The sequence below is a fragment of the Nycticebus coucang genome, chromosome 1 (genome assembly GCF_027406575.1).
Source record: "Nycticebus coucang isolate mNycCou1 chromosome 1, mNycCou1.pri, whole genome shotgun sequence".
Lineage (NCBI taxonomy): Eukaryota > Metazoa > Chordata > Mammalia > Primates > Lorisidae > Nycticebus > Nycticebus coucang.
The window spans coordinates 136,093,418-136,120,469 of NC_069780.1; the positions used below are offsets into that span (position 1 = coordinate 136,093,418).

The following is a 27,052-nucleotide window of genomic DNA, read 5'->3' on the forward strand; positions in this document are numbered from 1 at the left end:
GTGAGACTCTGTCTCAAAAAAATAAAAAATAAAAAATAAATTAAAAATATATATATATATAAATCTTAAAACAGAAAGACAAAATTCAATTTCTTCCTAAAATATACAACAGTAAATAAAAACATGAATATTTTAGGTGGGTGTTGTGGCGGGCGCCTGTAGTTCCAGCTACTTGGGAGGCTGAGGCAAGAGAATTGTCTAAGCCCAGGAGTTGGAGATTGCTGTGAGGTGTGATGCCACAGCACTCTACCGAAGGTGACAGGATGAGACTCTGTCTCCAAAAAAAATATTAATATTTAAAACCTTTATGATTTTGAGAAATGACACTAAAACAAAAAATAAGATACTGCTGGTTATTTACAAAAAGCACACACTCTTAAGACATTAAGAATGTCGGTAACTTTGTTACCAGGAAACATTCTTTTTTTTTTTTTTTGTAGAGACAGAGTCTTACTGTACCGCCCTCGGTAGAGTGCCATGACGTCACAGGACTCACAGCAACCTCTAGCTCTTGGGCTTTCGCGATTCTCCTGCCTCAGCCTCCGGAGCAGCTGGGACTACAGGCGCCCGCCACAACACCCAGCTATTTTTTGGTTGCAGTTCAACAGGGGCTGGGTTTGAACCCGCCACCCTCGGTATATGGGACCGGCGCCCTACTCACTGAGCCACAGGCGCCACCCACCAGGAACCATTCTTAAAGTTAATTTTTGTACCATCTTCCACCTGGTAACTAAGAACAGGTTAGAATTTTCTTTCTTTCTTTTTTTTTTTTTTTTTTTGCAGTTTTTGGCCGGGTTGGGTTCAAACCCACCACCTCCAGCATATGGGGCAGGTGCCCTACTCCTTTGAGCCACAGGCGCTGCCCTAGAATTTTCTTAATAAAACCATTGTCAATTGGTTAAAGCTACCTTTTGTTATTCTACTTAACTTTCTGGCCCCTCTACTGTGGTAAATAAAGAAGAGATTATGTTTTAGAACAGGCATATCATCATGGAGCCTCTAGAAACAGGACGGGGTCAGAGAAGTGAGAAGGGAGACTGAAAGAGAAGAATGAAGTTGCACTAGGGAGAGGTGAGGGAGGAAGAAACTGAAAAGCATATATTAACTACCAGTCTATGTTCTCCTTTAGGAGAAAAAGGTGGCAGCACCTCAGCCTTCCTAGCTACTGTGGGCTGTTAATACATGCATAATAAATAGCGCCACACTGAGGATAAACTGAGATTCCAACTGCTCATTGCCCAGGACACAAAGTAAGGAGACTTTTGTTTAAACTCTTTCAACTATACTATAGAACATTTAACATAAAGTAGTCATTCTTAACCCTTTTTTGGTATCACAAAATTGTGCATCTGTTGATTAGTATAGAGACTTCACTGGAAATACGAATACCTAAATGAAATTCTATATAAAATTTCATTCGTCAGAATCCCAGATATAGAAGAATATTTTACTGAATGTCACTACAAAAATCCTTTAAAATGTTAGACTATTTCAAAATTTTAGCTAAAATATAACTTTCGTCCAATTTTTATTTTATTTATTTAGTTTTTTTTTTTGTAGAGACAGAGTCTCACTCTATCACTCTTGGTAGAGTGCCGTAGCATCACACAGCTCACAGCAACCTCCAACTCCTGGGTTTCAGCGATTCTCTTGCCTCAGCCTCCCGAGTAGCTGGGACTACAGGCACCCACCACAATGCCCGGCTATTTTTTTGTTGCAGTTTGGCCAGGGTCTGGTTTGAACCCGCCACCCTCCATATATGGGTTTGGCACCCTACTCACTGAGCCACAGGCGCCACTCATCCAATTTTTAGATAATTAAATCAGATTAGGCACTCCTTCCAGAATTCTTATGGTTTGGATTATATAATTATTCTTTCTATAGTTGCTATGGCAATGAGGACATCACATTTTAAATGTATTCTTATTCTCAGTTTTCAAGGAACACATTTCTTCAACACAAATTTTTTAAAGGGATATTTAATAACAGTCTATAAAATCACAGGAGACATTTCTAATGCATTTTAATCATTTCAGTAGGGTTTATCTTGAGTTTCGTTTTTTTTTTTTTTTGGAAGATCAAGCACCTCATGTATCATTAAGTGAATTTTTAAAGATCACTGTTAAGCTACCACAGAGTTTAAATGCATTTACAGACAACTAGAATAAATTCTTTTTATATGCTTAAGATGACATATATAATTTAAAATATATCACTAAATGAATAATTTAAAACAGAGAAAAACAAGTTTCATTTACTACATTAATTCAGTAAGTTTAATTATAGTTTCTACTGAGTCAAGAATATATTCATATTAAACCCATTTTAAATAAGTATATATTTTACTACCTATGAACTATTATATCCTTAATAGAAATCTAATATTCTCAAGAACTTTGCCTAAATAAACACTAAAAAAGAGGAAGTCATTAACTCACCCAAGTTGTGAATAATTACTTGCAGATTTTGCTAGTTTTGTCATTGACCTGGAATATGCCTCTTCTATTGTAGCTCTGTTAAATCAAATTTCCACATTATAATATTTAATTTAGTAACCAAAAACATGGCAAAGTTACCAAAAACAATTAAAATTGCAGGAAAAAAACCCTCTAATTACATATTTAAAAATACAAGTAGGTACTTGCAGTCATCAATTTCTGGCCTATCTTTAAATGTCTATTGATATAAAAAAATTTATATCACAAAAAATTGTAAATTCTTTAGCTTTAATACCAATGCTTATTTCAACAGGAAGTATTGCTTCCTGTATTCTCTTTCTCTGTAAACTGATTTACTGTGATAAGTCATTTGTATTTAATATTTCTTTGGAGTATTTAACATAGTTTTATTATTCTTCAACACTGTGATGCACGTTTAAGACAGTAAGATTCTTGACAGTCATTTGCACAAAACAAAATATGAATCGTTAATAAGTCTAAGATCATGAACTTCAGGTCTTCATTTTGTGATCAGATCTAAAATATTAATCAATTAAGTATTTCACACTAAAAAACTATTTTAAATAACTATTACTTAGCATATAAGATTGTAGACTTTAAAACAACCCAATCCCTTATATATGGAATAAAAAACCCACAAATTATTCTATAGACACATAACCTACAAAGTATGAGGCTGCCTTGGCCTTCTTAACACTATAAAACTTAGTCATAGTTTTACCTTTTCCATAATTACACTGGCTCTTCTCAGTATGTGCTAACAGGGGAACATTCTAGAAGAACCACTGTCCTTCCACAGATTCAATTAACTTTCTGCTTCTAATGTCCAGACCCAGATCTCCACACCACTCTTACACTGAACCATCAGTTCAATATCTAACTAGCCCAAACATAACTACAGTTAGATCTCTGAACCACCTCAAACTCAAAATATCCAACTAAACTCATTGCTAAACTATTTCCCAACCCCATCCACACGAAAACCAGCTCTTTAACAAAAAGGAAACATGATCTGAAACTACTTCTCACTAATAATATTATGATTTTTTTCTTGCTCCTTTAAAATTTTCTGTATTGTTGGCTGGGTGGGGTGCCTCAAGTCTCTTGAGCACCCTGGGAGGCCCAGGCTGATAGACTGTTGAGCTCAGAAGTTCAAGACCAGCCTGAGCAAGAGGCTACAAAAATGTCTACAAAAAAAAAAAAAAAATTCTGTATTATTAAAATTATACTATATTACAAGAGTAGTACTTTGATCATCTAAAAAAGTTAATACAGAAAGAAATACTAATATATCAATATATAAGTTTAACAGCAAAAAAAAGTAGTTTACTTTCCAGTACTAGTTGAGAATCCCTAATCCAAAAATCAAAAATGCTCCAAATCCTGAAAACTTTCTGAGTGGCAACATGATATTAATGAGGTGAAAATTCCAACTTGACTCCGTGTGATAAGTTACAGTCAAAATGTAGTCAAAACTCTGCCTCACGGCGGTGCCTGTGGCTCTGTAAAGAGGGCGCCAGCCCCATATACTGAGGGTGGTGGGTTCAAACCCGGCCCCGGCCAAACTGCAACAAAAAAATAGCCGGCGTTGTGGTGAGCGCCTATAGTCCCAGCTACTGGGAGGCTGCAGCAAGAGAATCGCCTGGGCCCAAGAGCTGGAGGTTGCTGTGAGCTGTGAAGCCACAGCACACTACCAAGGGTGATGGAGTAAGATTCTGTCCCAAAAAAACAATAACAACAACAATAAAAAAAAAAAAAATAGCCGGGAGTTGTGGCAGGCACCTGTAGTCCCAGGTACTCAGGAGGCTAAAGCAAGAGAATAGCCTAAGCCCAAGAGCTGGAGGTTGCTGTGAGCTGTGAGGCACTCTACCGAGGGCGACAAAATGAGACTCTGCCTTTAAAAAAAAAAAAAAACAAAAAACTTTGCTTCACACACAAATCATTCAAAATATTGTATAAAATTATCTTTGAGCTACTTGTATAAGATGTATTAGAAACATAAATGAATTTCATGCTTAGACTTGGGTCCCATTCTCAAGATATCTTATTTCAAAATATTGCAAATATTACAAAATCTGTAAAAATTATTAGAAACATAAATGAATTTCATGCTTAGACTTGGGTCCCATTCTCAAGATATCTTATTTCAAAATATTGCAAATATTACAAAATCTGTAAAAATTCTAACTCTAAAACATTTCTAATCCCAAGTATTTTGTATAAGGGGTACACAACCTATAATACTTAACAAAATTGTTAACCTTACACTGAGAAAAGTTAGAAAAACATGGAAAGCTGGGGGTGACTGAAAACATACAATTTAAGAGGCAGTTAAGAATCAGGAGGCCAAGCTCCAAGAGAAGGATATCCAGAGAAGTGAGTTAGGAATGTGGGGCAGCTTTTCCCTTGGGGACATCTAGAAGAGACAGCTGAGAAGCTGAGAAGTGAAGTAGAACTTTTCACAGTATCACAAGATAAAGAACAAAATGCAAATGAGTTCAGATCCACCAATGGTGAAAAGCAAGGGAAGTCCCATGTCCTTTGACACTCCAAAAGAATTTCAGTACAGAACAAGAAGTCACTTTAAGGAATGGAAGAAACTACACCAAATTTGAAAAAAAAAAAAAGTGTAAACTATAGATCTGAAAAATACAATAGCTAAATTTAATACCTTAATGAATGGGCTTTAACAGCAGATTTGATAATACTATAGTGAAAATTAGTTAACTGGAAGACAGATGAGAAGAATCTACACCAAATTAAAGCTCAGAAAGACAAAGGAATGGAATGTATAAAGGACAAAGCAAGAAAGTAAAAAGAAAGAATGGGTCAGGAGAAATGCTGTAAGAAATGATACAGAATTTTCTAAACCTGACAAAAGATACCAAACCACAGATCCAAGTCAACAAATCTTAGGGAATATATTTTAAACATTTATACTTCACAATATAGTAAAAACCGTTGAGAAGCAAAGACATAAAAGAAAATCTGAAAAGCTGCTAAACCCTTCTCACTAGTAGATGTTACCTACAAAAGAGCAATAACTAGACTAAGAGCTAACATCTCAACCACAGATAACAGAATGATCTTATAAGAAATTTAAAAAATAATCTACCAACTAGAATTCCATATCCAGAAAAAATGTAAATGAAAGTAATCCCCTAATAAAATAACAGCTAGGTGATGATCATCAGTGGTCACTAACATCACAAAACAATTATAATTGGATATTCTATACCTCTGATGGAAGTACATACTACTAGTTGTGAGGTATTCTTTCCAAAATAATGAATAGAATTTGATCATGCTACTAGATTTAAATGACAATTTTTAAGAAATACAGGAATAAATGAAAATATTAAAATTATAGATATGCAATTAGAATATTCCAGGATGTGGGCATCCTATGTACAACAAATGATCTGGTATCTTCAGCAACAACAAAAAGTACGGTGCCTATAGATTAAGAGATTCAAAAAAACATCAACCAAGTCTAATGTATAGATCTGACTAGAAGAAATCAAAGACCTGTGTCTATGGAATGTGCATATGTACTCAGGAAAACTGAGCACTGACCATATAGCTGGTTGTATTAGGGAATTACTTGTGTTTAGATAGGATAACATATTTCTATTATAATTTTTTATAAGCCCTATGGTCTACAGACACATCTAAAATGCTAATGGATGAAACGTCATATCTCTGAATCTGATATTTGCTTCTTAACAATTCACAACAGTGGTATGGAAAAGATGGAACAACGTGGCCATAATTTGATAATTGCTGAAGTTGGGTAATCACTATGTGAAAGTTCATTATACTAAGCACAGAACTTTTGTGTAAGTTAGATATATCTTTGAAATTCTCCATAATAAAAAAGGTTTCTTAATGAATTTAAAGATATTATCAAACTAACAAAAATTGAGATTCTATCACTAGCAAGTCCATATCAAATGGAATATTAAAAAGATGTTTTTAAAATAGAAGATAATGATTCAAGATAATCAGAGAAAAAAACAAATGATTTTAATAAATCTAAATGTGTATAGAAAAATATTAATGTAGAATAAAATATTCTGAACACCTGACTTGAACAAATTACCTGAACTAGATATTAAAAAATATTTTTTGAGTTATTAATTTTGTTAGATGAATAATGTTATGATTATTTGAGCTCATAGTTATTTAGGGATACAAACTTAATTATCTATGAGCATAATTTGATGCCAGGGAATTGCTTTAGACAGATAGGCAAATTGCTAAAAACTGCTGAAACTATTATACTTCATTACTTGGTGGTTTATACATATTTTCTTCATTTTTGAACTGTTTGAAATTTTCTATACTAAAAAGTTTCAAAAACATACAACAAAAAAGGTATGTAAGTGTATATTTCCACAGTAAGTTTTTGAAAAATGGAAAACGTTTTTGAGACAGACTCTTACTTTATCGCCCTCAGTACAGTGCTGTGGCATCATAGCTCACAGTAACCTCAAACTCCTAGGCTCAAGCGATCCTTTTGCCTCAGTTTTCCTATTTGTAGTACAGACAGAGTCTCACTCTTGATCATGCTGGTCTTGAACTCCCAAGGTCAAGCAATCCACCCACCTTGAACTCCAAGAGTGCTAGCATTACAGGTGTGAGCCACTGCGCCCAGGTCAAAAGTGGAAAGCTTTTAATTTCCATAGTAGTTAAACACACACAGACACATACGTGCACATGCACACGGTATATAAAGCTATAAATCAAGAAGTGGTTCTAAGCCTCATGCATTTTCAAGAAGAGGGTAAGAGCAACAATTATCATACACAACAGTAGGTCAGGGAAGTATGTTGTATGTTACAACCTCTAAGATAATTGCCAAGAGAATAATAAAGGAGGGAATTACATGTTTAGCATCCCAAATCTAAAAATCCAAAATTCAAAATGCTCCCAAATCTAAAACTTCTTGAGTGCCAACATGATGCTCAAAGGAAATGCTCACTGGAACATTTCAGATGTTAAGATTTTGGGATTTGGATGCCAAACCAGTAAGTATAATGCAAATATTCCAAAATCTAAAATAATCTGAAACCCTAAAAACTTCTTGGCCCAAGCATTTCAGATAAAGACTGGCAAAACTGCAGCCCAATCAACCAAATTTGGATCACTACTTGTTTTTGGATGTAAAGTTTTATTGGAACACAGCTATGTTAATTTGTTCACTTGTTGGCTACTACTGTTTTTGCACTAAAATAGCAGAGGTGATAGCTACAACAGAAACCAAAAAGGGCATAAATCCTAAAATGTTTATTTTCTGGACTTTTACAGAATCAGTCTGACAACCCTTGAGATACTAGATTTGAACCCAAATAAAATAGGTATGCTGAATGTAAACGGACTAAATAGACAAAGATTGCTAAAATGACTTAAAATAAGTGAGAAACACCTCTAAACCAGGAGGACACGTGTATAGCTCAGGCTATAATTATAGGAAACGTTATAACAACAACAAAGCAGACTCTGAGGCAAAAAAAAATTGGCAATAATAACAGACACTTCATAATGATAAAAGACCAATTCACCTGGAAGATGTAGTAGTTCTAAATTTGTACTCATCTACTACTATGACCTCAAAAACTGACAGAACTACATGGATAAATAGAAAATCACAATCAAAATTAGAGATTTTTCAATCAATTCTCTCAGTAACTGATAAAGTGAGAAAAAACCAAAACAACTAAAAATAATTAGAGTTGAATTACAGAATAAAAATTTGCTGTAAAAAACAGATATAGAGGGCAGTGCCTGTGGCTCAAAGGGGTAGGGCACTGGCCCAATATGCCGGAGGTGGCAGGTTCAAACACAGCCCTGGCCGAAAACTGCAAACAAACAAAAAAAAAAAAAACAGATATAGAATCCTATACTCAACAAATGCAAAATGTTTTTCAGGCACACAGAGTATTTATCAAAACAGATTGTTTTGAGCCATAAACCAACTGCCAACAAATTTCAAAACATCGAAATTATACAACAGAGTATGTCACCTAAATACAATACAATTAAACTTGAAATGAATAGCAAAAACAGATTTTTAAAAATCATCAAAGTATTTGGAAATTGAGAAACGCATTTCAAAATAACCTAGTGGGCAAAGAAGAAAGCACAATTAAATTTAAAATATATTTAAACTAAGTAAAAAATCTTTTTTCTCATAACAGGTGAGATGCAGTAAAACTAAGGCTTGAAAGACATATAGACATTTAAGCAAATATATTAGAAAAGAAAAAAGGTTGAAGATCATTAAGTTAAGCATCCATCTCAAAAAGAACAATAAATTGAACAAAAAGTCAAAGGAAATTCAGGAACAAAAGTTAATGAAATAGAAAACACATATGCAAAAGATCAACAAAGCCAAGAATTGGTTCTTTGTAAAAATGATTAAAACAAACACCAAAAGAGACTGATCATGATAAAAAGAGAGAAAGCACAAACAGCCAATGTCAGGAATGAAAAGCAGACCATAGGTACAGATGCGAAGGGCACTAAAACGGTTTATAAAAGGCTATTAAGAATAAATGTTTGGCAATAAATTTCAAAGTTTAGATGAAATGGAAAAATTTGTAGACAATATTATCATTTTTCCATTTCACAGAAACTGAAAAATCTGAATAGTCCTATAACTATGAAAGAAATGAAATATGTACTTTAAAACCTTCCTACAGAGGGCGGCGCCTGTGGCTCAGCGGGTAGGGCGCCGGTCCCATATGCCGGAGGTGGCAGGTTCAAACCCAGCCCCGGCCAAAAAAAAAAAAAACCTTCCTACAGAGAAAATCTCAAGTCCACGTGTATTTACCAGTAAATTCTATGAAACACATTAGGGGGAAAAAAATAATTTTCCACAATTTTTTCAAGAGAATACAAAAACAGGATACTCTTCCCCAAATCATTTATGATGCCAACAAACCTTGATACCAAAACCTCACATGAACATTTAGAAAAAGAAAATTTTTAGGCCAGACTCACAAATGTGCATGTAGAAATCCTAACTTATCCACCAATATATTAAAAGGATAACACATCTCTCCCAAGTTAGGTTTAACATTCAAATTTCAGCTGGGCACAGTGACTCACACCTGTTCCACTAGCAGTTTAGGAGGCCGAGGTAGGAGGATTGATTAAGGCCAGCAGTTCAAGACCAACTTAGGCAACAGAACAAGACCCCCATCACTATTTAAAAAAAAAAAAAAATTGGGGCTCGGGGTCTATGGCTCAAGCTGCTAAGGCATCAGCCACATACACCTGAGCTGGCAGGTTCGAATCCAGCGCGGCCTGCCAAACAACAATGGCGGCTGCAACCAAAAAATAGCCGGGCGTTATGGCAGGCGCCTGTGGTCCCAGCTACTTGGGAGGCGGAAGCAGGAGACTCACTTGAGCCCAGGAGGTGGAGGTTGCTGTGAGCTGTGACGCCACAGCACTCTACCCAGGGCGGCAGCTTGAGGCTCTGTCTCAAAAAAAATAAAATTGGAAAAATTAGCCTGGTATGGTAGTACATGCCTAGAGTCCTAACTACTCAGGAGGCTGAAGCAGGAGGAACACTTGAGTCTAGGAGTTCGAGGCTGCAGTGAGTGACAGAGCAAGACTCTGTCTCAAAAACAAAAAAAAAAAATTAATAAAAAGCACATAAATTCTATTGTACTCATCTTGCAGTACATGCTCTCAACTTCTGCCCAAGGCTACTGCTTCCCAGCCTGTCAGAATAGCCACCCTGCAGTGTGCAACCTTTTATGAGAAATAAAGCTCTCCTTTCCAAATATATGAAACTCATCATTCCTCAGTTGATATGACTGAAAAGGATAAGATCCACAGAGACTCACCGACGTCCAAAGGAGCCCATTGACAAGAATTAGGATCAGTGCCACCGACAGAAATAGTATCGAACACTTATACCAAAAAGGCCCTCAGTGACCTGGGTGACCAGGACCTCAGGCCTCAGGAAGAGTTGTTCAACAGGATATTAGGTAATATCTGGCATCCATAGAACTCATTTGGCAAGGGAACAGGCCTGCTCTAGCCCCCTTCCTTCGGTTTATTAGAACTCTGATGAAGTGTTCTGACAGTAGCCATAGAGACCATGGGTGGGGCTGTGATTATACCTCTTAAAGCTGCTTAGAGATAATAGTGAAATAGTATTTCTTAGAGCCCAGGATTGAGTTCAGAATGGGAGAAGGGTACTAAAGTAAGATTCTAGATAAGATGTATATAAAAAAAAAGAGAAGTTTAATATGCTAAAGATAATAAATTAAGTTTAAAAAAAACTTTAATATAATTCACATAAACAGGGGGAAGAAGCAGCAGATTAAGGTCAAGAGAGAAAAAGAAAAAACATATCATCAAGATTCATTCATGATTAAAAAAAAAAATCTTTGCAAAATAGTACATAAAAGGGAATTCCCTTTTATCTTTTATATATTATTTCCCCCAAACAGGAAGGAGACAACCTAGAATAATGATGCCATATTTAGGGGTAAAATTTGAGAATGGAAATAAGAATGCCCACCATCACTGTCTATTCAGCATTATACTGCATGTCTTAGCCAGTACAATAAATCAAGAAAATGAAATTAAAGGTACAAGACTTGGAAAAGAAGAAACTGCCATTCACACACAATAACTGTACACAGAAAATCCAAAAGAATCTTACAGATTATCAGAATAAATAAGAACTATCAGGTTGCTAAATACAAAGTCAATATATAAAAAACAAAAGTGTGTTTATACATACAGTATTTGCAACACATAACTGACAAAGTGCAGAATATATAAAGAATTCTGGCTCAATGCCTATAGCTAAAGCGGCTAAGGCGCCAGCCACATACACCAGAGTTGGTGGGTTCAAATATAGCCTGGCCTGCCAAACAACAATGACAACTACAACCAAAAAATAGCCAGGCGTTGTGGTGGGCGTCTAGAGTCCCAGCTACTTGGGAGGCTGAGGCAGGAGAATCGCTTAAGCCTAGGAGTTGGAGGTTGCTGTGAGCTGTGATGCCACAGCACTCTACCCAGGACTACAGCTTGAGGCTCTGCCTCAAAAAAAAAATAAATAAATAACTCCTCCAATTATTTTGTTTTTTTTGAGACAGAGCCTTACATTGTCCCCCTGTGTAGAATGCTATGGCATCATAGTTCACAGCAACCTCTAACTCAGTCTCAAGCAACCCTCTTGCCTCAGTTTTTCTATTTTTTAGTAGAGATGAGGGTCTCACTTTTGCTCAGGCTGGTCTCTAACTCGTGAGCTCAAGCAATCCACCTGCCTCAGCCTCCCAGAGTGCTAGGATTATAGGCATGAGCCACTGTGCCCAGTCTCTCCAATCTATTTTTCTAAAGTGTAAAAAAAAAAAAAAAAAAAATGGCTCAGTGCCTGTAGCTCAGTGGTTAGGGCGTTGGCCACATACACCAGGGCTGGAGGGTTTGAACCCAGCCTGGGCCAGTTAAAAACAACAATGACAAAAACAACAACAAAATAGCCAGGCATTGTGGAAGGTGCCTGTAGTCCCAGCTACTTGGGAGGCTGAGGCAAGAGAATCACTTAAGCCCAAGGGTTTGTGAGTTATGACGCCACTGCACTCTACTAAGGGTGACATAGTGAGACTCTGTCAAAAAAAAAAACAGAAATATGGGCAAAATATATAGACACTTTATAAAAAAGATGCAAATGGCTAATAAACACACAAAAGACTGCTTAACCCTATTACGCATCACAGAAATATAAATTAAAGTGAGATACCTGAGATACCGCTACTATCAGAAAAGATTAAAAGACTGACAACACCATGTGTTCATAAGGACACTGAGCAATTGGAACTCTCAAACAAGGATGGTAGTGATATAAACAGATACAACCACCTTGGAAATTCTTAGGCATTATTCACTAATACAGAACACACACACACACAAACATATGTATATATCCTACAACCTCACAATTCTACTCCAGAGCACATGCCCAATATAAACTTGTGTATATATGTACCAAGACATATACACAATAGGGCATCAGAAAAATGTATATTAAAACAACAGTGAGGGCCAGGCATGGTGGCTCATGCCTGTAATCCTAGCATTCTGGGAGGCCAAGGTGGTGGATTTCTTTTTTTTTTTTTGTAGAGACAGAGTCTCACTGTACCGCCCTCGGTAGAGTGCCGTGGCGTCACACGGCTCACAGCAACCTCTAACTCTTGGGCTTACGTGATTCTCTTGCCTCAGCCTCCCGAGCAGCTGGGACTACAGGCGCCCGCCACAACGCCCGGCTATTTTTTTGTTGCAGTTTGGCCGGGGCTGGGTTTGAACCCGCCACCCTCGGCATATGGGGCCGGCGCCCTACTCACTGAGCCACAGGCGCCGCCAGGTGGTGGATTTCTTGAGGTCATGAGTTCGAGACCAGCCTGAGCCAGAGCGAGCAAGACCTTGTCTCTAAAAATAGTCGGGCATTGTGACTATTTTTGTTAGTCCCAGCTACTTGGGAGGCTGAGGCAAGAGGATTGCTTGAACCTAAGAGTCTGAGGTTGCTATAAGCTGTGATGCCATGACACTCTACCAAGGGCAACAAAGTGAGACTCCGTCTCAAAACAAAACAAAACAAAACAAAAAAACACCAAAAACAAACAAACAAACAAAAAAAAAACAAGATATCACTACACACTTATTAGAATGGCCAAAATCCAGAATACTGACAACAAACAACACTGGTAAGAATGTGGACCAACAGGAACTCTTACCCATTGCTGGTAGGAATGCAAAATGGTACAGTCACTTTGGAAGATTATCATTTTCTTAAAAACTAAACATACTCTTTGACTAAGATCTAGCAATTATACTTCCTGGAATGTATTCAAAGGAGTGAAAAACTTATAACCCACAAAACCTGCACACGGATGTTTATAGCAGCTTTTACTCACAGTTTTCCAAACCTTAGAAGTAACCAAGATCTCCTTCAGTAGGTGAATAGATAAACTGTTGTACATCTAGACAATGGAATATCATGAAGCATTAAAAAGAAATAAGTTTAAAATCAAGCCATGAAAAGACAAGGAGGAAACTTAAATGTACATTAAAAAGTGAAAGAAGACAATCTGAAAAGGCTACATACGCTATGACTTCAACTATATGGCATTCTGGAGAAGGCAAAACTATGAGATAATAAAAAGATCAGTGCTTACCAGAGACTAAGACAGGGATGAATAACAGGCAGAGAACAGAGGATTATCATGGCAGTGAAAATACTGTGTATGCTACTACAAAGATGCCATTATACACTTGTCCAAACCCACAGAATGTCAACATCAAGAGTGAACCCTAAAGTAAAGTAGGACTTGGAATGATTATGATGTGTCAATGTAGGTTCATGATTTGTAACAAATGTAACACTCTGGTTGAGGATGCTGACATGGAGAAGACTGGGCATGTGCAGGGATGGTGGACATTCCTCTCAATATATTCATGGAGCAGTGACCACACTGTTGAGCTCCAAAGAATAAACAGGGGTTAACAAAATGAGGAGAATAAATGTGTACAAAACCTGGACTAGAAGAAGCCTATCAATAAAACGACCAATATCTCTGAAGAGCAAGGAATAAGGAGGAACCTTTCTATCATGTATCTCTATGTGGTATTTATAAAATTTTGTAATTATTCACTTTTGTTATTTATTTCTATTTTCCCCTACGAAATAATATTCTCTTTTATGGCAGCGCCTAGCAGAGCCTGGCACAATAAGACTTGAAAGGCAGTCAGGTGTCAAACAATGCAGGCCTATCTTAAGAGCAATGGGAAGCCCCTGAAATAGTTTAAACAAAAGATGGAAAAAGTAACCTGTACTGTAGTTCAAAAACAGTACTCCAAGTAGGCTGGGCACGATGGCTCAAGCCTATAATCATAGCACTCTGGGAGGCGGAGGTGACCAGTCTGAGCAAGAGTGGCAGACCCTATCTCTACTAAAAATAGAAAAAGTAGCTGGGGTGGTACATGCCTATAGTCCCAGCTATTTACGAGGCTGAGTCAAGAGGATTGCTCAAGCTCAAGAGTTTGAGGTTCCTGTGAGCTATGATGGCATTCTGCCCAAGGGGACAGAGTGAAACTATGTATGTATGTATGAATAAATAAATAAATGTATTACAATACAAAGAATAAGCTGCAGGCAAACAATAGTGAATATAGATAAACCAGTTAGGAGATACTGCTGAAGTTCAGGCAAAAACTGAACTTTTTTTTCAGTTTTTGAATTTAAGAGAGTCATTCTACCAAAAAAATCTTTACTGAGAGGCCTACCAACTGCCAAGCACTACACAGAATACAAGAGATAGAGCAAAAACACAAAAATCCCTGCTATTGAAAGGTTTATATTTTAGTGGAGAGAGACAGAAAAATAAGTGAAGTATCACTTAAACGGTTATAAATACTATGAAGAAAAAGTAGGGAAGAAGGAATAAAGGAGGAGTTGTCTAACTGCACACAGAATCAGAAAGGGCTGGCTAGATTCTGAGCAAAGAAGGCATGACTCAGGAGTCCTGGACTTCTTAAGGTGACTGACTGACATATCTGTCCTGATGGTTCCAAGGAAACAGTGAGAGTAATGAGGTAAATGTTGGGTGAAAGAGAAGACTAGAAGATACGCTAGGAGATGCAGAATTTGGGGGCCTTTCCTTTACTCCTGCCAATAAGAATGTAGAAACTAAGATAGGGACAGCCTTACCTGGAGCACTTAGAGCTTTTAGACTTCTTGACATTGGTAGATAGGTGGAAGCAAGAAAAGGACTGTTCTTATGTGAACAGTTATTCCCAAACTCCTACCAGTCTGTAAAAGCTGTATCTTAACCACTATAACCCCTTTATCCACACAAGTACCTGGCACACAGCAGATATGGGTTAAACATCGTGGAAAGAACAAATGAGTGAGAGCTGGGTTTCATGGCACACCCCTTCACTCCCAGCTACTGAGGAGCTTAAGCCTGGAGGATCACTCCAACATAGGAGTTTGAGACTTACCTGGCTAATATAGCAAGACTCTGTCTCAAAAAAATTTTTTTTCAATTAAAAAATAATAAATAAACAGAGTATTATGTATTGCATTTAAAGGTAAGGTATCCTTATATTATCAAGGTAAAGATTTTAAATGTGTTCATAAAAAATTATTAAGTGGGGCTAGACACAAAACAGCTTTAAGTAGTAATATAGTCTTGGCGCCTGTAGCTCAGTGGATAGGGTGCTGGCCACATACACTGGGGCTAGTAGGTCAAACTCAGCCCAGGCCTGCTAAAACAACGACAACTATAACAAAAAAAAATAGCTGGTAGTTGTGTCTGGAACCTGTAGTCCCAGCTACTTGGGAGACTGAGGCAAGAGAATCGTTTAAGACCAAGAGTTTGAGGTTGCTGTGAGCTGTGATGCCAGAGGAGCACTCTACCGAGGGCAACATAGTAAGACTCTGTCTCAAAAAAAAAAAAAAAAAGGTAGTACAGTAGCCTTGAGTTCTCTTGGATTTTTTATTTTTAATCATAATCAAGTCATACTGATTTTTTTTTTTTTTTTTGGCCGGGGCTGGGTTTGAACCCACCACCTCCGGCATATGGGACCAGCGCCCTACCCCTTTGAGCCACAGGTGCCGCCCGATACTGATTTTTAATAGCATTTACATTTAAGAATCTTAAAGACAATCATGTTTTATAAATTTGTGAGATTTAAAGATACTTTATAGAGGGCCAGGTGTGGTGGCTCACGCCTGTAATCCCAGCACTCTGGGAGGATGAGACATGTGGATCGCTCAAGCTTATGAGTTCAAGACCAGCCTGAGCAAAAGTGAGACCCCCATCTCAAAAGAAATAGCCAGGCATAGTGGGCATCTCTAGTCCTAGCTACTTTGGAGGCGGAGGCAAGAGGATTGTCAAGAGTCTGAGGTTGCTGTGAGTTATGACACCATGGCACTCTACCAGGGGCAAGAAGATAAGATTCTATCTCAAAAAAAAAAAAAAAAAAGATATACTTAGGACTTCTTTTTTTTTTTTTTTGGAGACAGAATCTCATTATGTCACCCTTAGTAGAGTGCTCTGGCGTCATAGCTCACAGCAACCTCAAACCCTTGGGCTTAAGCAATTCTCGTGCCTCAGCCTCCCTTGTAGCTGGGACTACAGGCACCCACCACGATGTCTGCCTCTTGTTTTGTTGCAGTTGTCATTGTTGTTTAGCAGGCCAGGGCTGAGTTCCTACCTGCCTGCGTTGGTGTATGTGGCTGGCGCCCTAAACACTGAGCTACGGGTGCCAAGTCTATATTTAGGACTTCTTAAAATAAAAGTAAAAAATACATAATTAAAAGTTCAGAAAACTTAGTTTTCAAATTACTTTTACATTTTTGTTTAAAGAAATGCTATTTATCCTATAAAATTCCTTTTTTTAATTGTATCACCATGCTAGCACATTTGATGGAAAATATGTAGATAATATTGCAAATGAGAGGTTTCAAAGTGCCACTGAACCTCTATTCAGCTCTCACATGCATAGATGACAGATAACCACTAATTTAAAATATAATCATACTTTTAAAAGTATACTTTGATTACTTTATTCCAAATCCACGTATAATTTTCTCATTTATATTGTAAAATTTAAATTGCTACTAAGTTGTTAAACAAATTACTTAACAAAAGAATACATACCTTTCTCTTACAAAATCTGCTAGTTCTTTTGTTGATATCTGTCCATGTTTCATATTATGGTAGAGGACATCAAAGCCACTATTTTTTTCCCCCTAAAATTTAAAAAGATTTTTAGTTTAACAAAAAAAATAGATGAAAATGATTTGAGAATATAATCACCCTATACCAACTCTATATGTGATTCTTATGGTCAGGTGAGCTCTTTTTCCTTAATTTAATGATTGTTATTCATTGTATTATTTTAAACTGTATCAAAGTCACAACCTACTCTAATAAAAGTTTTCAATTTACTACTATATACATACATTCACACACATGCACATACTTTATAATCACATATAAGGGTACAATTAATAAAATTAAATATGAAATTTTAGGGAAGAATATGCAGATAATTTAGAAAAGATAAACATGGATCTTTTTAAACACATTACCAAATCCCATTTCAATTCTTTTAACATACAGTTAAGGATTCCTGATTCTTTAACTCAGCATCAGCATAGTCTGTGCTTTAAATAAATCTTGACTTCTGCATCAAGATAGCATAGTATCTGTCACATAATCATTGAACACCACAAAATACTTTATAACTGCTATTCTAAGGCTCTCAGTAAACTTAAATTGGGAAATGAGAAAAGGGATAAAATTTTAACAAAAGAGAAGTAACAGGCTATTTGTTAGTCTTCAATTAACAGAAAATTAATAGAATCAGGTCACCACAATCCTGGAAAACCTTAATTGCTATTAATACATCCTAAATCAGTAAATCATAACAAAGAAAACAGAAATCTCAATTTGTTAAGTGAAATAAAAAACAAACTAAGCTTCATAGCTCTATTTACACTTAGCACTTTTTATTTTTATTCAGTGAAAATTAAACAATGAAGAATTGAATATATTCACTAGATATAAACGTGATATTATGACCACGTTATGCAATCTAAATCCTAATTTTTCCAGTTTACCAATAACAGAAAACATAGGAACTTCTCATTATGTTCAAATAATCCCTAATAACCTCATCAGCTAATATAGCGAGCAATTAGTTTGACATATAAACTATAAATTAAAATGTCATATATAGAATGAGCTAATATAAACAATATCCTTATTTTGAACACTCATTTCCATGTATCAAGAACAATATAACATAAAGCTATAGTTTCTTGTGAATATAAACAATTTCATTTGGCTTCTGTACCTTTCCACGTTTAATTAAAAGAAAAAATTTATTATGTGACTTTAGTTTTTAATTTATTCTACATTTTTCAAGTAAATTTATTCCAGCCAAAATAAGAATATTTCTTGTGGGCTCAGTGCCCTAGACAGTGCTTATGGCACCAGTCACATAACACTGAGGCTGGCGGTCTCAAATCCAGCCTGGGCCAGCTAAACAATGACAACTGCAAAAAGGAAATAGCCGGGTGTTGTGGCAGGCACCTGCAGTCCCAGCTACTTGGGAGGCTGAGGCAAGAGAATCGCTTATGCCCAAGAGTTTGAGGTTGCTGTGAGCTGTGACACCACAGCACTCTACTGAGGGCGACACAGTGAAACTCTTGTCTCATTTAAAAAAAAAAAAAAAGAATATTTCTTGCAGTAACCATTAGCACTTGTCTACTACAAGCAAAAATAGCATCAGTGAGCGGTGCCTGTGGCTCAAAGGAGTAGGGCACCGGCCCCATATACCAGAGGTGGCGGGTTCAAACCTGGCCCTGGCCAAAAACTGCAAAAAAAAAAAAAAAAATCATCATGCAGATCAGTAAATAAAATTACATACAGTCAAAAAATGAAGGGCCTGCCTTTTGCTACTGAGGCTGGAACCATGAGTATGCTCAGGCTTCAGAAGAGGCTTGCTTCTAGTGTCCTCCATTGTGGCAAAAAGTAGGTCTGGTTGGACCCCAATGAGACTAATGAAATAGCCAATGCCAACTCCCCATAGGCAGATCCAGAAGCTGATCAAAGATGGGCTGATTTGGGCAGCGTCTGTGGCTCAAAGGAATAGGACGCCTGCCCCATATGCCAGAGGTGGTGGGTTCAAACCCAGCCCTGGCCAAAAAAACTGCAAAAAAAAAAAAAAAAAGGGCTGATTATTCACAAGCCCGTACATGTTAATTCCCAAGCGCCATGCCAGAAAAACATGTTGCCCCACCAGAAGGGCAGGCGTATGGGCACCAGTAAACGAAAGGGTATAGCCATTGTGAGAATGACTGAGAAGGTAACCTGGATGAAGAGGATGAGGATTCCGCGCTGGCTGCTGAGAAGATACCATGAATCTAAGACTGACTGCACATGTATCACAGCCTGTACTGAAGGTGAAGGGAAATGTGTTCAAAAAGAAGCAGATTCTCATGGAACATATCCACTAGCTGAAGGCAGACAAGGCTCCCAAGAAGATCCTGGCTGACAGAGCTGAGGTCCGCAGGTCCGAGACCAAGGAAGCATGCAAGTGCCATGAAGAGGCCTCCAGGCCAAGGAGGAGGAGATGATCAAAACTCTGTCCAAAGAGGAAGAGACCAAGAAATAGAATGCCCCCCTCTTGTCCGTACATAGTGAGCTCCATGATGACAATCAATCATCCAAATAAAACAAGCCTTTATCTGGTTGTTAATAAAAAATAAAATGAAGGGCCTGAATCCTCCAAAGATTCTAATTACTTGACTATAATACAGAAACTACACATATCTGATTAGACTACCCACCAAATCCTCTAATATTGTCACTAGCTAAAATAAGCAAACAAAACCAAAAAACAGACCTGAAATCTAAAACCATAAAAGTCTGAAGTTCTCATGTCTTAAAGTTCTCACCTGACACCTACTAGTTCTTAGTGCATGTAATTCTAACAAGTCAGGTTACCTGTGTTCCAGGTTTGGGAGTAAAAGGTTGTCAAAAAGCAAAGAGACTATTAGAAAAAATAATATTTACCAAGCTTACAAAGGAATGAACAAAAATCTTTTTTTAAAAGAGGCAAGAGGATGGCCATCTAGTAATTGGGCCAACGTGGTGGTGGGCATGTCACTGTTACAGTACTGTAAACATTAAGCAAATAGAAATCTGTGTTCTGAGGGCTGGGTACAATGGTTCACGCCTGTAATCCTAACACTCTGGGAGGCCAAGACGGGTGGACTGCCTGAGCTCACAGGTTTGAGACCAGCCTGAGCCAGAGCAAGACCTCGTCTCTAAAAATAGACAAGCATTGTGGTGGGTGCCTGTAGTCCCAGCTACTTGGGAGGCTGAGGCAAGAGAATCGTTTACGCCCAAGAGTTTGAGATTACTGTGAGCTATAACACCACAGCACTCTACCAAGGGCGACAAAGTGAAATTCTGTCTCAAAAAAGAAAATCTGTGTTCTGATCAAGAAGTCCCTGAAAAAAGAAGCTATTTATTTGGGAAATTCATATATCCCAACAGTTTATTATTTAAGGATTTTCATGAAGGAATGGGATTCATTTGTTTATTATATAAACATAGTAACAGTAATACAATATATTTTAGGAAACAGTACTTAGCTACTCCATCTCTCAGGTCTTCATTTGGAAAAATAGGAAAGCTTATCCTAATAGAGATTATGATGCATAAGATATCTGCCTGAAGAGGTACTAACACCCAAACATAAATACCGTGGATGATTACAAGCCCATTTGTTAGTTCCTCCTATTTAGGATTCCCTAATTTACTGAGATGGAAAAATGTAGTAAGTCAAACTCTGGTCACTTTCTTTGTTCTTTCTTTTTTTTTTTGAGATAGGGTCTCTGTCACCCAATCTGATGTACATTGATGCATGCTCATAACTCACTGCAACCTTGAACTCCTGGGCTCAAGTGATCTTCCTGCCTCAGCCTCCCAAGTAGCTGGGGCTACAAGGGCATGCAACCACATCAGGCTAATTTCTATTTTACTTTTTGTAGAGATGGGGTCTTACTAAGTTGCCCAGGCTGATCTCCAACTCCTGGCCTCAAGTGACCTTCCTGCCTCAGTCTCCCACAGTTCTGGGATTACAGGGACAAGCCTGGCCACCATTTTCTTTAATACAATTTCACAAACCTATTAACACAAATACTTATTGACCATGAACTTTTTCTTCAGCACAAACTAAGCAAACATTTTAATATTCCACACTGATACATATATTCTTATAGTATACACATACTTTTTTTAAAAACTTCAGTGTTACGATGTCTAACAAAGAATCCAGGTTTTATTATCATCATATCAAACCTGCTATATAACCTTGATAGATGACAGTCTATTAAATACATACATATTTCACAAATATGTGGAAAAATACAGTAGGGGTTAATGTACAGAAGCTCACTTCTAGACCCATCTGGCTTCAGTGTCTTTACCTGCACAAAATACAGTAGAACTTCTCTAAGTTGACCATCCAAGGGACTGTAACAAACTGGTCAACATACAGAGGTGGTCAAACTAAGAAACTAGGCCTATACTAGTATGTACATGTGATCCATGTCCAGTCTATGAAAATTAGATCAACTTAAAAATAAATAAATAAATAAATAAATGGGCGGCGCCTGTGGCTCAAGGAGTAGGGCACCGGTCCCATATGCCGGAGGTGGCGGGTTCAAACCCAGCCCAGGCCCAAAACCACAAAAAAAAAAAAAAGAAAATTAGGTCAACTTAAGGATGTGATCAATGTATGGAAGTGGTCAACTACAGAGGACCACTTCTGGGAAAATTGGGGGAAGACCACTCTTGAAACTAACAATCATAATTCATTATAATTCTGCTGCCCATGAAATTAGCCAGTATTTTTCTTTTTTAGTGAAAGCACCCCCACATGGCTCTATAACTTTTATAGTAGCTACCAGTGTTTTTAGTAGATGTTTTCTAATTCAAAGAAAAGTAAAACAAGAAATATTTATACATCTATTTCATCATCCTAGATCATGAGAAGGTACATTCCCGTTACTTACAAATATTTTTTCCTTAACATATCCTGTTAACTCAAGCAAGGAGAACCTGCTTTTCCTTAGCTAATTACAAAAACATAAAAAGTACAAGTAACTTGACAATTAAACTTTTATAACAAAATTATGCCTGAAAGTGTCTTGTGGTCTTCAATGTTTTATTAAAAAACTGCAAAAGGGGAGGCCAAGGCAGGTGGATTGCCTGAGCTCATGAGTTCAAGACCAACCTGAGCCAGAGCAAGACCTCGTCTCTAAAAATAGCCAGGCATTGTGGTGGCACCTGTGGTCATAGCTACTTGGGAAGCTAAGGCAAGAGAATGGCTTGAGTCCAAGAGTTTGAGGTTGCTCTGAGCTGTGATGATAGGGCACTGTACCAAGGACAACAAAGTGAGACTCAATATCAAAAAAAAAAAAAAAGCACTGCATCTGTTCCTGCCCTTTGATCCAGCAATTCCACTTTTAGAATCTAAACCACAAAAATCCATATACAAAGATAAATGTGAAGGCTTGGCACAGTGGCTCATACCTATAATCCTGGCACTCTGGGAGGCTGAGGCAGACGGATTGCTTAAACTCACAAGTTCCAGACCAGCCTGAGCAAGAGCAAGACTCTGTCTCTAAAAAATAGCCAGGTATTGTAGCAGGCACCTGTAGGCTGAGGCAAGTGGATCACTTAAACCCAAAAGTTTGAGGTTTCTATGAGCTAAGACACCATGGCAATTGACCAAAGGTGACGAAATGAGACTCAAAAAATAAGAAAATAAAAAATAAAAAATAAATGTGGAAGAATATTTACTACAGTACTGTTTATAACAGCGAAAAATCAGAAACAACTCAAAACATCTATAAATATTAGTGGTTAAATACAGTATATCCTATGATAAAAAACAGTATTTTAAAAAAACTGTTGCTGTTTAAAAAAATGCAGATTTGTAAGTACTAATTTAAAAAGTCTACTCAAATCTATTGTCAGTCGGGAAAAAAGATGCAATTATTTAAAACAGCCAAAAATAACCTAATGTTGGAAACAATCTAAATGTCTTATCAACTGGTGAACAGACAAAATGAAATACACCATAGAATACAGTTCAGCAATAAAAAGGAACAAACTACTGGCACATGCTCCCTCATGGATGAGCCTCGTAAATATTTTGCTAAGTGAAAGAAACCAAAAACAACAGACCACATGTTATATAATTCCATTTATATGAAATATCCATAATAGGCAAATCTATTGAGAAAGAAAGTGGATTAGTGGTTTCCCATGGCTGAAAATAGGAAAGAGCATTTACTGTAAATGAGTATAGGGACCAAAGAGAAACTCATACCCAAATCGCTAGATTTTAAGAGTATTTATTCATTAATGAAAAACTAGTTTTGAGCTGATTTACTCATCAGTTTGATCAACACTTGAGAGTTAAGTAAATAAATAGCCCACAAAGTAATCTGTACATAAATGTTTATAGCAGCATTTCTCGTAATAGCCAAAAGGTGGAAACAACCCAAATGTCCATCAACTGACAAATGGAAAAACAAAATGGACAAGAGAATATTAGTAGGCCATAAAAAGGAATGAAGTACTGACACATTCTATAACATTGATGAACCCTTAAAACATTATGCTAAGTAAAAGATGCAGGTCACAAAAGACCATATACTATTAATACCTGATTCCATTCATATTCAAGTTCAGAATAGGGAAATAGAGACAGAAAGTTGATTAATGGTTGCTTGAGGGGATGGGAGTAAGAAAAGGGTGAATGATAAAGGATATGAGGATTTCTTTTTTTTTTTTGAGACAGGGTCCCATCCTATGCCCCTGAGCAGAGTGCAGTGGGCGTGGTGGCTCACCGCAACCTCAGACTTGGGCTGCGGGCACCCCACTGCCTCAGCCTCCAGAAGCCACTGGGATTACAAGCGCTAGCAGCGGCGCCTGGCTGGGTTTTTCCATTTTTTTCATGAGTCGAGGTTTCACTGTGGCTCAGGCGAGTCTTGAACTCCTGAGCTCAAGCAATTCTCCCTCCTCAGCCTCCCACAGTGCTGGGATTACAGGCATGAGCCACCATGCCCAGCGAGGATTTCTTTTTGAAGTGATGAAAATGTTCTAAAATTGACGGTGATGATGGTTGCACATATCTGTGAATATTACCAGAAACCACTGAATTATATACTTTAAATGAGTGAATTGCCTGATGTGTAAAATATATCTCAATAAAGATGTTTTTAAAAGGAAACAATATTTCTAATGTGTTTTCTCTCCTAGGTTCCTATGTTAAGTATTTGCCAAACTTCTGCATAGATACAGTATAGTTAGAAGTGTTCAGCTTGCCTTTTTTTTTTTTGTTGGGCTTACCTTTTTTTTTTTTGAGACAGAATCTCACCATGATGTCAGCCTCAGTAGAGTCCTGTGGTGTCATAGCTCACAGCAACCTCCAACTCTTGGGCTTAAGCGATTCTCTTGCCTCAGCCTCTCAAGTAGCACCTGCCACAACACCTGGCTATTTTTTTGTTGCATTGCTGTTTAGCTGGCCCAGGCTGCATTCAAACCCACCAGCCTCGTTGTATGTGGCTGGTACCATAATCACTGAGCTATGGGCACTGAGCCAGGGCTTACCTTGTTTAATCAATAAATTCTTGCAAAGAAATTATCATTAACTAACAAAATAGCTATTAACACCATTACTGGTCCAAGGAAGACAGTTAATTACAGTGAAAGTTTGCACGTGGGTGAGATTTTTTATCTGCTGATCTCAAAGCATTTTACAAAGAGATAGCACTCTCACTTAATGTCTACTGACTGTGACTTGGGCAAATAAAATCTTGTTACAGTCCAATAGAAACAAGTGTTTAAAAATCTTGAAATAACTTCAAATATGAAGTTGAAAAAAAGTTTTAACATTCTCGGAAGATGTAAGTCCAGAATCATTAAAGGTCCTTTAAACAACACAAATTTCCTAGTGCCCATGCTTTCCTCTTAATATTCTAACTAAGATGACTGTAGTTAACAGTTTGATGTATTATCTGTCCAGATTCCTTTTTGCACAAATATAGTAACATGTTACATTTTTCTTGAAACAGGGTTTCACCGTGTTGCCCAGACAGGCCTTGATCTCCTAGACCAGCGATTCTCAACCTGTGGGTCATGACCCATAGGAACTGTATTACAGGGCCACAGTATTAGGAAGTTTGAGAACCACTGTCCTACACTCAAGCCATCCTCCCTTCTTAGCCTCCTGGGCAGCTGGAATTACAAATACATGCCACCGCAACAAGCTTGGTGTTTATTTTTAATATGAAAACGAGATCATTTTAAGTATTCTGTTTTAAACCTACATTACCAATTAAACTGAATTCAGCTAAAAGATAATTAAGTTATAAGATCACCAAGTCATTAAAAAGTTCATTTTTTTCCAGTCTAATACAAAATACACAAGTCGGACATCCTTAAAATTTCAAAGCAAAAATTTTAAACAAGTCATTAAACATACTTCTAAAGTCCAAAGAAATTTTTTTCTGGTTGATTTAACGTAATTTTATATTTAAATATATATATATATATGAAAAACAATCTAACATACACCCACTTGAAGAAAAACATGCAATTGTATGAAATTTCTTCAATGAACTTTTTAAGGACAATAGTAAATTAAAGACTGAAATTACAAAACCTAGATAGTATTCCCTTTTAATTTTTTTCTTTTTTTCTTTTTTTTTTGAGACAGAGTCTCACTTTGTCGCCCTCAGTAGAGTACGTCATAGCTCACAGCAACCTCAAACTCTTGGGCTCAAGAGATTCTCTTGTGTCAGCCTCCCTTATAGCTGGGACTACAGGCACCCACCACAATGCCCGGCTATTTTTTTAGTTTGTTTGTTTGTTTGTTTAGCAGGCTGAGGCCAGGTTCAAACCCACCAGCTCCTGGTGCATGTGGCCAGCACCCTAACTGCTGAACTATGGGCATGGAGCCTAGTATTCACTTTTAATGAATCCAAAAGTTGGAAAATGGAAGAGAGATTACACATTGTATGTTCACATTATGAATTAAAAAGTGGTTTTTACCAAGTTCCCTTTTTAGTTTTTTAAAAAGCTTTCAGAGAGAGAAGGGAAGGGTCAGGAAGTGCTGTCCTACAAACAACAATAATATGCCTAACCTTCCTCTCAACTCCAAACCACCTCAAAAAATAAATAATCAATTCCTATCCTGTCTACATTTTCCTTTTACTCTAATTTTTACTGGCACTTATACTGCATAATCATGGGCAAGTCACTGCAAAATATAACATTAACATGTGTGTGATACGGTTTCACTTTATCCTGCCTTTTCTGAAAAATACCATAAAACATAATTAATTTTGAAGATTTTTTTTCTTTGAAGAATAGACCCTCTAGACAAGAAAAACCTGTAGATTTTTTGATGGGAACTCAACAAATACGCAATAAAAGCTCTCCAATGCCATTTTTGCTCTGAATAATCCCCTAGAAAGAAGGGGATAAAATCCCCTAATCCCCTATCCCCTAGAAAGAAGGGGATAAAATAGAGGCATACTTCATTTTATTGCACATCACTTTATTACACTTTGAAGATATTTTTTTACAAATTTAAGGTCTGTGATAATCTTGTGTAGAACAAGTCTATCCATGCCATTTTTCCAACAGCATGTGTTCACTTCATGTCTCTATGTCAGCCTTTATAGCAAGAAAAATTTTTTTAATTAGGATATGTACATTTAGACACAATGCTACTGCATACTTAATACAAGTTGCAATGTAAATAGTATAGTATAAACAAAACTTTTATATGCGCTAGGAAACAACAACAACAAAAAAGTATGACTCAATTTATTGCAGTGACCTGAAACCAAACCCATAACATCCCAAAGGTATGTCTGTATGTGCAAACTGCTTTTCTACAAGTAAACAGGATGTCTCTTCTAGTCAACATCCTTAAAAACAGGAGAAATACATTCCTAGACACCCAGT

The 27,052-nt window shown here is 37.1% G+C and overlaps 1 protein-coding gene and 1 pseudogene across 1 annotated transcript in view; one reads left to right on the forward strand and one right to left on the reverse strand.

Moving 5' to 3' along the window:
• FCHO2 (FCH and mu domain containing endocytic adaptor 2) overlaps window positions 1–27,052 on the reverse strand; it is a 149,189-nt gene that overhangs the window by 109,930 nt on the left and 12,207 nt on the right. Inside the window, exons 5-6 of the mRNA XM_053598655.1 lie at window positions 17,147–17,238; window positions 2,439–2,513 (exon numbers count right to left, since the gene is read on the reverse strand). Of these exons, the coding sequence (XP_053454630.1) occupies window positions 2,439–2,513; window positions 17,147–17,238 (167 nt within the window). The remainder of the gene's footprint in view (window positions 1–2,438; window positions 2,514–17,146; window positions 17,239–27,052) is intronic.
• On the forward strand, window positions 18,969–19,670 carry LOC128584081 (60S ribosomal protein L19-like; annotated as a pseudogene).